This window comes from Oncorhynchus clarkii, chromosome 13 (assembly GCF_045791955.1).
Source record: "Oncorhynchus clarkii lewisi isolate Uvic-CL-2024 chromosome 13, UVic_Ocla_1.0, whole genome shotgun sequence".
Classification (NCBI taxonomy): Eukaryota; Metazoa; Chordata; class Actinopteri; order Salmoniformes; family Salmonidae; genus Oncorhynchus; species Oncorhynchus clarkii.
This window is the reverse complement of record NC_092159.1, coordinates 41,983,545-41,995,697: the sequence shown is the minus strand read 5'-3', so window position 1 is coordinate 41,995,697 and position 12,153 is coordinate 41,983,545. Positions and strand designations below refer to the sequence as shown.

The 12,153-nt window shown below is 42.0% G+C and overlaps 1 protein-coding gene across 1 annotated transcript; it reads left to right on the top strand.

The window, feature by feature from the left end:
- The first annotated feature begins 9,176 nt into the window (after nucleotides 1–9,176).
- On the top strand, nucleotides 9,177–11,773 carry LOC139364743 (insulin-like growth factor binding protein, acid labile subunit). Its single transcript, XM_071101771.1, has 2 exons — nucleotides 9,177–9,270; nucleotides 9,619–11,773. The coding sequence occupies exon 2, from the start codon at nucleotides 9,624–9,626 to the stop codon at nucleotides 11,421–11,423; it is 1,800 nt and encodes a 599-aa protein (XP_070957872.1). The 5' UTR covers nucleotides 9,177–9,270; nucleotides 9,619–9,623; the 3' UTR covers nucleotides 11,424–11,773.
- The last annotated feature ends 380 nt before the right edge of the window (nucleotides 11,774–12,153 follow it).

Sequence of the window (12,153 nt, the reverse complement as noted above, 5' to 3'; positions counted from 1 at the left end):
TCTTGGCCAGGTCGCAGTTGTAAATGAGAACTTGTTCTCAATTGGCCTACCTGGTTAAATAAAAGATTAAATCAAAATAATAAAAATTGCAACGTCAGAATTTTGGGTTCGATTCCCGGGACCACCCATATGTCAAATGTATGCACACAGGACTGTAAGTCACTTTGGATAAAAGTGCCTGCTAAATGACATATATTATGTATATTATACAGTATATCACAAAAGTGAGTACACCCCTCACATTTTTGTAAATATTTGAGTATTTCTTTTCATGTGACAACACTGAAGAAATGACACTTTGCTACAATGTAAAGTAGTGAGTGTACAGCTTGTATAACAGTGTAAATTTGCTGTCCCCTCAAAATAACTCAACACACAGCCATTAATGTCTAAACTGCTGGCAACAAAAGTGAGTACACCCCTAAGTGAAAATGTCCAAATTGGGCCCAAAGTGTCAATATTTTGTATGGCCACCATCATTTTCCAGCACTGCCTTCACCCTCTTGTGCATGGAGTTCACCAGAGCTTCACAGGTTGCCACTGGAGTCCTCTTCCACTCCTCCATGACGACATCACGGAGCTGGTGGATGTTAGAGACCTTGAACTCCTCTACCTTCCGTTTGAGGTTGCCCCACAGATGTTCAATAGGGTTTAGGTCTGGAGACATGCTTGGCCAGTCCATCACCTTTACCCTCAGCTTCTTTAGCAAGGCAGTGGTCGTCTTGGAGGTGTGTTTGGGCTCGTTATGTTGGAATACTGCCCTGCGGCCCAGTCTCCGAAGGGAGGGGATCATGCTCTGCTTCAGTATGTCACAGTACATGTTGACATTCATGGTTCCCTCAATGAACTGTAGCTCCCCAGTGCCGGCAGCACTCATGCAGCCCCAGACCATGATACTCCCACCACCATGCTTGACTGTAGGCAAGACACACTTGTCTTTGTACTCCTCACCTGGTTGCCCCCACACACGCTTGACACCATCTGAACCAAATAAGTTTATCTTGGTCTCATCAGACCACAGGACATGGTTCCAGTGATCCATGTCCTTAGTCTGCTTGTCTTCAGCACACTGTTGGCTTTCTTGTGCATTATCTTTAGAAGAGGCTTCCTTCTGGGACGACAGCCATGCAGACCAATTTGATGCAGTGTACAGTGTATGGTCTGAGCACTGACAGGCTGACCCCCCACCCTTTCAACCTCTGCAGCAATGCTGGCAGCACTCATACGTCTATTTCGCAAAGACAACCTCTGGATATGATGCTGAGCACGTGCACTCAACTTCTTTGGTCGACCATGGTGAGGCCTGTTCTGAGTGGAACCTGTCCAGTTAAACCGCTGTATGGTCTTGGCCACCGTGCTGCAGCTCAGTTTCAGGGTCTTGGCAATCTTCTTATAGCCCAGGCCATCTTTATGTAGAGCAACAATTATTTTTTCAGATCCTCAGAGAGTTCTTTGCCATGAGGTGCCATGTTGAACTTCCAGTGACCAGTCAGTATGAGGGCGTGTGAGAGCGATGACACCAAATTTAACACACCTGCTCCCCATTCACACCTGAGACCTTGTAACACTAACGAGTCACATGAAACCGGGGAGGAAAAATGGCTAATTGGGCCCAATTTGGACATTTTCACTTAGGGGTGTACTCACTTTTGTTGCCAGTGGTTTAGACATTAATGGCTGTGTGTTGAGTTATTTTGAGGGGACAGCAAATTTACACTGTTATACAAGCTGTACACTCACTACTTTACATTGTAGCAAAGTGTCATTTCTTCAGTGTTGTCACATGAAAAGATATACTCAAATATTTACAAAAATGTGAGGGGTGTACTCACTTTTGTGATATACTGTATATTAGTATACTATATGGTATTATTATATTAAATGGGAGATGGCTCTTGTGGACAATGCAACAAAAATGTGCTTTAATGTAAAAGGTTTTTCCATTAACTCTGCAGCACCATGACAGAGGTAAGATAAGAACACTGTTATTAGAGGCTAGATTCTCACAAAACGAATCACTCTCTAATGGACTATTATCAAAGGCCAAATAGGGGTTACCTGTACGAGTGTGAAATGTGTTTTTTTTTGCATATCCCAACTACCCCTGAGACAAATACCTTGCTTACCAACCCATGTACCATACCCAGCAGCGCAATAACATATGTCCATTTAACATAGAACACAGCTTGTCCACAATTACGTTATGGCCTATGAGCATAGGACACTATTGAATAAAATTACATAAATTGGTAAATAAATACATCTAATTGGTCTGCGTATCTAAGCATAACATTTTGTGTTTTATGCACCCAACAAGCAGAGAGCAACGAAGCCTCCTGTACTCAACAGACATTCTGGGTATTAAAGAGTGGAGGTACAGTGTGAGTAATCATGGGCATATCCTGACTAGTGGGTCTGGGGGTTTCCGATATGAGGCTTAAAGATCAACTCAGCTGCTAATGTGCTAATGAACATTTCAATCAGTATAGCCTACTTATAAAAACACATTTTAATACCAACCCTCAATGCTTTGTACAGATACGTCTATCTCCCATCATGCATTGGTTGAGTATGCATTGTGTGGACAGGTTTAGGGTGAATGAATGCCTAGGAAACCGATAGAGGGTTTGAAACGTTATATGAAAGGCAGATTTCTTTTTTTCTCTAAAAATCAGACAGACCACACACCAATCAGCATCAATGTAAAAAGATCACACCTCAGATTTGGGTTCTTTGTTGCTCTGAATCATGCCTCTATCAACGCTTGACTGATTGCCTAATGGTCAGAGGCATAGGTTACAGCATGTGACAAGGGCTAAAAATCATCCAGGGATATGAAAGGATATGTGAGAAATGTATTAGCTAAGGCTTACATGGATTCAAAGTGGGCTACATTTGACCAATTAAATTCCCAAATGAATTGGGTTCCTAATTGAATAGGGTTGTGTGGATCCCCTTTTTAATCTGACCAGCAATCAGCTTGGCGTGGTAACAACAAAAATAAATCATGAACGAGAGCATACATAGTCACAATCCTTCTCATCGCGCTATGATCAACCTCCCAAGCCGAGCATAAGGCTGAATGGCATGATTGCAGTCACGAATGTTTCAAATGGCTTTGGCTCACACAGCTGGACATTTCAGAGCTCTTGAATTGATAAGTCTGTCAGACGTTTTCATACCGCAAACCGGGAGTCAATTTGAATGTGTATCGCGAAGGAAGGCCTCTGTTCTTATTAATTGTGAAAAATTGCCTCCATCCAGTTAGATGGAATGAATTAGTGCAACTCAATGTTCCCTTTAAACTGCGCGTGTGCGAGAACGCGCACCTCCTCCAAGACTGTTGTGCAGAAGAAATGCCAGGCCGCACCCAGAGACGCAAGAGATTGAACTTCACTGAGTTCGCCCCATTAGATTAGACTATATAGATCAACGTTTTTTTCTGTGATCGAATCAACATTATATCAGCAAAACAAAACAAATCTAACTTTGCAATATTTAGTCTTTGATTTTGTTGTAGGCAGAGCCAGAGCGCAAAGGAGTAGAATGCTATTGGCGGGGGTAGCCCACGAGCGGCCTTTCAATCACCCGCAATTGAATGCCCTTTTCAGATCAGAGCGAAGAGCCGCGCATGTGCACATGTGTTGATATTCTTTGCTAGTTAGCGAGTTATTAGCCTAGTTATAGATAAGTATAGGTAAGCCTTGGGGAGTTACTGGTTCCTACAAGAGCACAAAACATGTTGGCTACATTTCAAGTAGTCTTTGAAAAGTCAGTCAGGCAAAAGGCTTACGTCTTAATTAAAGGGGCAGTGATGTATTTTGACGCAGGCTTGAATTTGCAAATAAGCCAATAGGCAAAGGTAGCCTACATTGTCTAATTCTCTGTATGGTAATAATAATCACTGTTATTTTGTAAAGTGGTTTCTTGCATCATACAATGCAATTTACAGTCACCTATTTGTCCCACAGTGTTACAGAACAGACCCTAGTAAAAAATCAATGTCAAGCCCTTCATAATGTAAACACGTTATTAAAAGTGTCATAAAATGTAGGCCTGCATTGAACACCAAATATAGGCTAATGTAGGCTATATCATAGAAATTAAAAGCTATTTTCATGTAAAAATGTTATGTGATTTGCTCCATTGGTTTTGTTGGTAGGCCTACATTACGCTCAAATAGCCACAATAGCCTATTGGCTACTGTCTAAAACTGTAAGGGTACAGCCTCAGTGTTCACTGAACATCAGTGCCGGAATTTGCATAAAATTCTCACAAGGTTCAAGTTTCCGGCTCACAAGACTCAGTGCCCTAAAACATTAGAGGGAACATTGGTGCCAATAAGTCCATTTGTTTGAGATTGAGGCCTGCAGGCTTCATCTAATGCCTATAGGCCTAGTGGGATGTACCCAACAGACGGCGTGTGATATGGACTCATCTCAACAGCAGACCAGTGGGTCAAAGTAATGTTTACTGATTCAAGCGTTTAAAATCATACAGGTTAGTTCATTCCTACAAAGTATTTTCTGTGCTACAGCTTCATTATGCTTTACCTTTGATTCAGATGGGGATCATGGCCCTTTCTGACAGTTTCTCTCCCTTTTGAGATGGGTTGGGGCATCATTTTCAATTTTACAGGAACATCCTTTTCAAGTGAATAATCCTACATCTTCAGGGAAGATTAGATTTATCTTGAGGGCAGAAGAATCTTGTCCTTGGAGAGTAATAAATAATCTCTCGAGGGGATTATTTCATGTTCTGAGTCGATTAAAATGCTTTTTTTGTAACACGATAATACAATTAATCCCTGAAATAATGAAAAAGTTCCATGGTTATTTCATATTACCTTGAGGTAAACTCATCTTAGCCTATGTCTCCCACGGCTCCACACAAAGCCGCTAGTTTAATTTCTATTCAGTACTGTTCTATCACTGTGAAATAGAAATAAGATTGTTCCACTTCACCTGTGTAGTTGTAGGCTACAATCTACTGCAAACCAACTTTTTACGACACATTCTTTGACTCTAGCCCCTCTACATACATAGCCTGTATAAAGAGAAAGGAAATTACTTTAAACTTCTATGCCCCCTCTCACTTGTCAGTGGATTGGGTTTGATGTCATCTCTTGCAATAATCATGCAAAAGTACCTGGCGGAATGGTAATGTTCTTTTATGAAATTATACCTATTATCTGCTCCCTACATCTGGAGAATCCAATATGCCAGCAGCATATGTTATCCCAGGGAAGTCGACATGCTAGATTTCATTCAATATGTCTGTCGCATGTGATCTTAAGGGACTTGTGCCATTAGGTTCCCCTCGACAGCCCTGCGCTATACACAAACCTCACATATAATGCATTTAGTTAGCCTACAATCTGTATAATAAGCCAGCTGTAAAAAATACACCTGTGCAACTGGCAAAAATATTATTTTCTCTATTATCTTAAAATATAACATAGCTTTGCTCCATAACCAGCATTCAAAACAGTGTCAGCCTGCACGATTACACAACAGTTAGCCTAACGGAGGTAGGCAGTATTCTCTACTGTTGGGATAGAATTTGGAAGGCAGTAGAGTGCACTTGCCCCTCTAGGCATTCATTCTCTGACAGACAGTCATGAGCAGCAGAAGGAATAACAAAAATATAAGGAAGATGCGGTATTGTAGCTATCAGCACGGATCCTCCAACACACACTGACATGGTGCCCTTCAGGTCTGTTCACCACTGCTGAGGAAGTTCTCAACTTTTCCACTGCTAGTTATGTGACTGAGGAGTTTATCTATTCCTCCTGTATATAAACACTGACTCCCAGCAGAGCGCGAGACATTGCTCTACATTCACTGCCACTGCAGCTGGGGCTCTGTCACTCACCATGAAGCCTCCTGTTCTCCCGGTGCTGACAGACCTGGGAAGGGAACCTTTCTGCTGGTTGAGTGCAGGGGAGTGAGCCAATTAGAGGTGTTTGTCTGGGGAGCAGGAATTGTTAAAGACGCACTATGGGAGATTTCCCTCCGGTACAGGGATTTACACACCTTCATGAGACCCATTCCTTCATTTCTTAAAAATAGAAAAAGTAAATAAGCTGGTATATCTTTTTGCGACGGCTCATTAATCATTCTAACAGCATAAAACTCAACAATGTTCTTCCATATTATTTTCATTTGACACCATGCTGTAGCAAACAAGGGCCTCCTCTGCTAGAGCAGAAATGGAAGTTCTGAATCAAACTTGAATGAAACATTGCCATGACAGAGTGTACGTGGTAAGGTGGCTATCTTGTTGGACTGATTCAAAGTAAAACAATATCTCAAAACATGTAAACACCTGCAAACAGATTGGGATAACTGGATTGTATGCTGAATGGTCTTTTCTTTCAGAGAAAGTGAGCTTTCGGATTCCTTCGAAGTGTCTCATATGCCTAGGTAACAGAGCAGCAGTGTTCTCTAGTGGTGAAAGAAGTGAATAGCACCACCAATTATAAACATGAAACACACTGCTTAAATATTAGGGATGCTTTTTCTTTCTAACAACCTTCAGGCAAGTCTCATGTTGTTCACTATCATGGAACAATCACATTGTGAAAGGAGAAACTTGTTGAGCTAAACAGAGAACTAAGCCTAAGGTGACAGTTCTGTGTCAAAATGATGACTTTGCGTCTTAAAACCCTGATATACCTACTTAAGGTTTAGGATATAATTTAGCGACAAAAATGTTCAGTGTGACAAAACAATGTAATTTAACGCCTGCCAGTATTAGAGTAGGCATTACACAACATACCCATGTATTTTCTTAACTGCCAGTCTGTCAAAGTCCAGGACTGTCCAGCCAATGGTCACGTTTTCTGTTAGATTTGATTGAATTTGGACGTCCTTAGGCACACGTCCGGTTCTGGGTAGTCCAGTAAGTTCACGAAACCAAGCTACAGAGAAAGAGAATAAAGTGAAAGTCAACCCACGTTTAACATCAGAGTCTGTTTGCCGGTCAATGTGTGTGCTGTGAGATAAGAAACAGCTACATTTCCCTTTACCTGGGATAATGATTAGCTACAGTGCACTGATATCAAGACGAAATTCGGACAAAAAAAACATCTAACAACTCTTAATACTGAGCTTTTACGCACATTGCAAGTACAAACCTGAATCTCTTTTTGTAATACAGTTGAAGTCAGAAGTTTACATACACTTAGGTTGGAGTCATTAAAACTCGTTTGTCAACCACTCCACAAATTTCTTGTTAACAAACTGTAGTTTTGGCAAGTCGGTTAGGACATCTACTTTGTGCATGACACAAGTAATTTTTCCAACAATTGTTTCCAGACAGATTATTTCACTTATAGTTCACTGTATCGCAATTCCAGTGGGTCAGAAGTTAAAATACACTAAGTTGACTGTGCCTTTAAACAGCTTGGAAAATTCCAGAAAATGATGTCATGGCTTTAGAAGCTTCTGATAGGCTAATTGACATCATTTGAGTCAATTGGAGGTGTACCTGTGGATGTATTTCAAGGCCTACCTTCAAACTCTTTGCTTGACATCATGGGAAAATCAAGAGAAGTTAGCCAAAAACTCAGAAAAAGAATTGCAGACTTCCACAAGTCTGGTTCATCCTTTGGAGCAATTTCCAAACGCCTGAAAGTACCACGCTCATCTGTACCAACAATAGTATGCAAGTATAAACATCATGGGACAACGCAGCCATCATACTGTTCAGGAAGGAGACATATTCTGTCTCCTAGAGATGAGTGTACTTTGGTGCGAAAAGTGAAAATCATCCCAGAACAACAGCAAATGACCTTGTGAAGATGCTGGAGGAAACAGGTACAGAAGTATCTATATTCACAGTAAAACTAGTTCTATATTGACATAACCTGAAATGCAGCTCAGCAAGGAAGAAGCCACTGCTCCAAAACTGCCATAAAAAAAACAGACTACGGTTTGAAACTGCACATAGGGACAAAGATCGTACTTTTTGTAGAAATGTCCTCTGGTCTGATGAAACAAAAATAAAACTGTTTGGCCATAATGACCATCATTATGTTTGGAAGAAAAAGAGGAAGGCTTGCAAGCCAAAGAACTCCATCCCAACCGTGAAGCACGGGGGTGGCAGTATCATGTTGTGCTTTGTTGCAGGGGGGCCTGGTGCACTTCACAAAATGGATGGCATCATGAGGATGGAAAATTGGATGGATATACTGAAGCAACATCTCAAGACATCAGTTAAAGCTTGGTCGCAAATTGCTCTTCCAAATGAACAATGACCCCAAGCATACTTACAAAGTTGTGACAAAATGGTTTAAGGACAACAAAGTCAAGGTATTGGAGTGGCCATCACAAAGCCCTGACCTCAATCCTATAGAAAATGTGTGGGCAGAACTGAAAAAGCATGTGAAAAAATGTTTGACCCAAGTTAAACAATTTAAAGGCAATGCTACCAAATACTAATTGAGTGTATGTAAACTTCTGACCCACTGGGAATGTGATGAAAGAAATAAAAGCTGAAATAAATCATTCTCTCTAATATTATTCTGACATTTCACATTCTTAAAATAAAGTGGTGATCCTAACAGACCTAAGACAGGGAACTTTTACTATGATTAAATGTCAGGAATTGTGAAAAACTGAGTTTAAATGTATTTGGCTAAGGTGTATGTAAACTTCCGACTTCAACTGTACATTTCAAAATGCCAGCACAGGTTTATTGCACCAGGTTTGTCTTATCTCTCAGCCATGTTGTCTGTATCAGTCAGAATCTACAGTAAATGTACTCAGAGACAGGATCCTGGCTTTAGTAAACAGCAAAAGGCTACTTGGAAGTCAGACCACCAGACCATATGTACAGTAGACATTCATATAAGATGAATTTTTGCAGTATTAATGATGTTATGTAGTATGACAAATCTGAGTTTAAAACTAAGAACCAATAGAGAGATAAGCGGTAACTGAGGTCATGGGGAAAACATTTTGTATATTACATTCTTGAACATCAAATAGTTAAGAATGTTCACTGAAAAATGTACTTATAAAGATACTGATATGTTTGTATATGTATAAAAAATATATTTGAAAGAGATAAGACCATAGTCTCATTGAAAGACTGATGCTGATGCTGGTCATAGGGTATGAACAGGTTAATTCTGAGAGTTCAGTGGGTCTGACTTTTTCTAGAAAGACTAGGCAGGTTTTCCATTCCAAACACAAATACACACGTCCTTCGTTTAGTGGGTGGCTGTCTATCGGTCTACCTCAGTCAAAATCGCTGAAATATAAGGTAAGGTAAACTATTCTGATTCATTGAACTTTCATCTTTTAAAATGACACATAATAGAAATGAATGTACACTTATAGTAGCTTTGCATATTTTAGTAATGAATGTTTGCAGTAAAAAAAAAAAGTAAAACATTTTTGGAAATAGGCCTAGGCATTGCCTATACTATTGATCTTAAATTGGTTCACGTAAAATCTGAGTAATCTGAGTACATATGTTAATTTATTGGCTTTCAGGGAGGACTTCAAATGTGAGAAAATACATGTTAATTACAAATAGAATAAGCATATTAAGTCGTTTTAGATAAGGAGCACCAACGTTGAGCTTACTTCCTTTGTTCTCTACCCCCAGCTGTTATGCACACCATTGTGCTACTGGTGTTGTGGGTACTGGGGACATCACTGGTGTTGCCAGACCCTGACACAGGGGGAGAGAAACCTACTGAGCCCATTCCTTGTTCCAAGGGCTGCACCTGTCTGCATGACGACTACAGTCTAGAGCTCAATGTCTACTGCAGCGCACGCAACTACACCCAGGCCCCCTCTGACGTGCCTGTCTCCACTCGCTCCCTCTGGCTGGATGGAAACCTGTTCACCACTCTGCCTGCCACCGCCTTCAAGGATCTCAGCAACTTGGATTTTCTGAATCTACAGAGCGGTCAGCTGGTGTCCCTTGACTCCCAGGTGTTCAGAGGGCTTAAGTCGCTAGCTCACATCCACCTGGAGCGCAACCGAATCCGTTCATTGCCGGGCACTATCTTCCAGAACACACCTAACCTCGCCTCGCTTAGTCTCCATAACAACCAACTGTCCCGCATTGAGGAGAAGTTGTTTGCTGGCCTCCCACATATGTGGCTTCTCAACTTGGGGTGGAACTCATTAGCAGTGTTGCCTGAGACTGGGTTCCATGACCTGCATGGCCTGAGGGAGCTGGTTCTTGCTGGGAACAGGCTGGCTTACTTACAGCCACAACTCTTCCAAGGTCTTACCGAGCTAAAGGAGTTGGACCTCACCGGAAATTATCTGAAGGTCATTAAGGCTAATGTGTTCATGAAGCTCCCCAAACTGCAAAAGCTTTACCTGGCTCAGAATCAGATAGTGACGGTGGTACCCAGAGCCTTTGTGGGTATGAAGTCCCTCAGATGGCTGGATCTCACAAACAATAAACTGTCAGCGCTCCACGATGAGACTTTCCTTGGTCTTCACAGCCTCCATGTGCTGCGGCTCTCCAACAACTCCATCAGTGGACTAAGGCCCAGGACTTTCCGTGACTTGCAGTACCTTGAAGAACTGCGTCTGAGCTACAACCGGATCCATGCCTTGGGGGACAGGATCTTTGAGGGGCTTGGGCACCTGGAGGTTCTAGAGCTGGAGCACAACCAGGTGCAGGAGGCCCGGATGGGCAGCTTTATGGGCCTCTCTCACCTGGCTGTCATTAACCTGTCTGGCAGCTGTTTCCGCAGTCTTCCAGACCAAGTGTTCAAAGGTCTCGCTAAGCTCCACAGTCTTCACCTGGATAAGGGCTGTCTGACCAGGGTCACGACCCAAGCTTTCATTGGACTATCGGGTCTGCGACGACTCTTTCTTCAAAACAACAACATCTCTGTGGTGGAGCGCCAGAGCTTCGTGGAACTCTTGGGCCTACAACAACTAGACCTGAGATTCAACAAGCTTGAGGTCCTAACCTCCCACACCTTCTACGGCCTGAAGAACCTGGACTATCTGCTGCTGTCCAGCAACCTGTTCCGTCAACTTCCCTCTGAGGCCCTCATGCCCTTGAAGCATCTCTCGTGGCTGGACCTCTCAGCTAACAGGCTGGAGATCCTGCACAATGGTACCATGCAGCTGCTGCCCAGGCTACGCTATCTAAACCTGAAAGATAACGCTCTTAGCAGCATTCCACCAGATATCCCAGACACCCTACACCAACTGTGGCTGACAGGGAACCGTTGGAAGTGTGACTGCAGTGTCCTTCCCCTTAGAGACTACAGCTTGAGGAGACCACAGACGGTGCCCCGGCAAGTGGAAACCCTGGCTGAGGGAGAGGAACCCCACACTGTTGTCACCATCTACAACAATATAACATGCAACAGCCCTCCAGGCTTGGTTGGCCATGACCTGAGGGATATCAGCAACGAACATTTCAACAACTGCTGAAGGGGTCAAAGACGCCAGACATTTGGAAGACAATAATTTCAAAATAATTGTTATTAGCCTACAATTTTCCCTGTACATTCAATGATTTAGCCTATATTAATTATTTCTCAAAATATGTAATGTAACAAAATATTTTTGCTACTGTGGTAATTAGGCCCTACATGTTGCAAGTATGTAGCTTTTGCATCATACACTTTTAGTTAGTTTCATATTTCATGAAATGTTCATTAACATTGCAAGTAAGCCTAATAGAATACACAGTGTACAGTACTTTTAGCTTTTAGGACATGTTTCAAAGCAGTCCACTTTTGAATGGGTGACTATTAAACTCCTCCTTTGAATAAACACAAGTCATGTTTGTTTTTGTCCTCTGAATAAATATTTAAGAGACAGATTTGCTCAACAAGGAATTGGTCACACAACCAAATATAGATATAGGCCCTAGGTAAACAATAGCAGCCTTTACCAATTAAAGGTGCAGAGGCCCAGCTATTGAGGGGCCAGATGGACCATGTGTGTACACAAGGCAAACACTTCCTTCTGTACCATAATGGTCCAGAACTCTAAGCAGAGGGAGAAGTAAACCTTCAGGGCCTACATATAACGACACTATAACGTTTTCATTTTGAAGAAGTGGGCAGGTGCAATTTTACAGCAGCACATTTCCAATACAGCTTTGACAGCAGGATTCATAGAACTTGAACGGTTCATACATTACTTAACTCGCAGT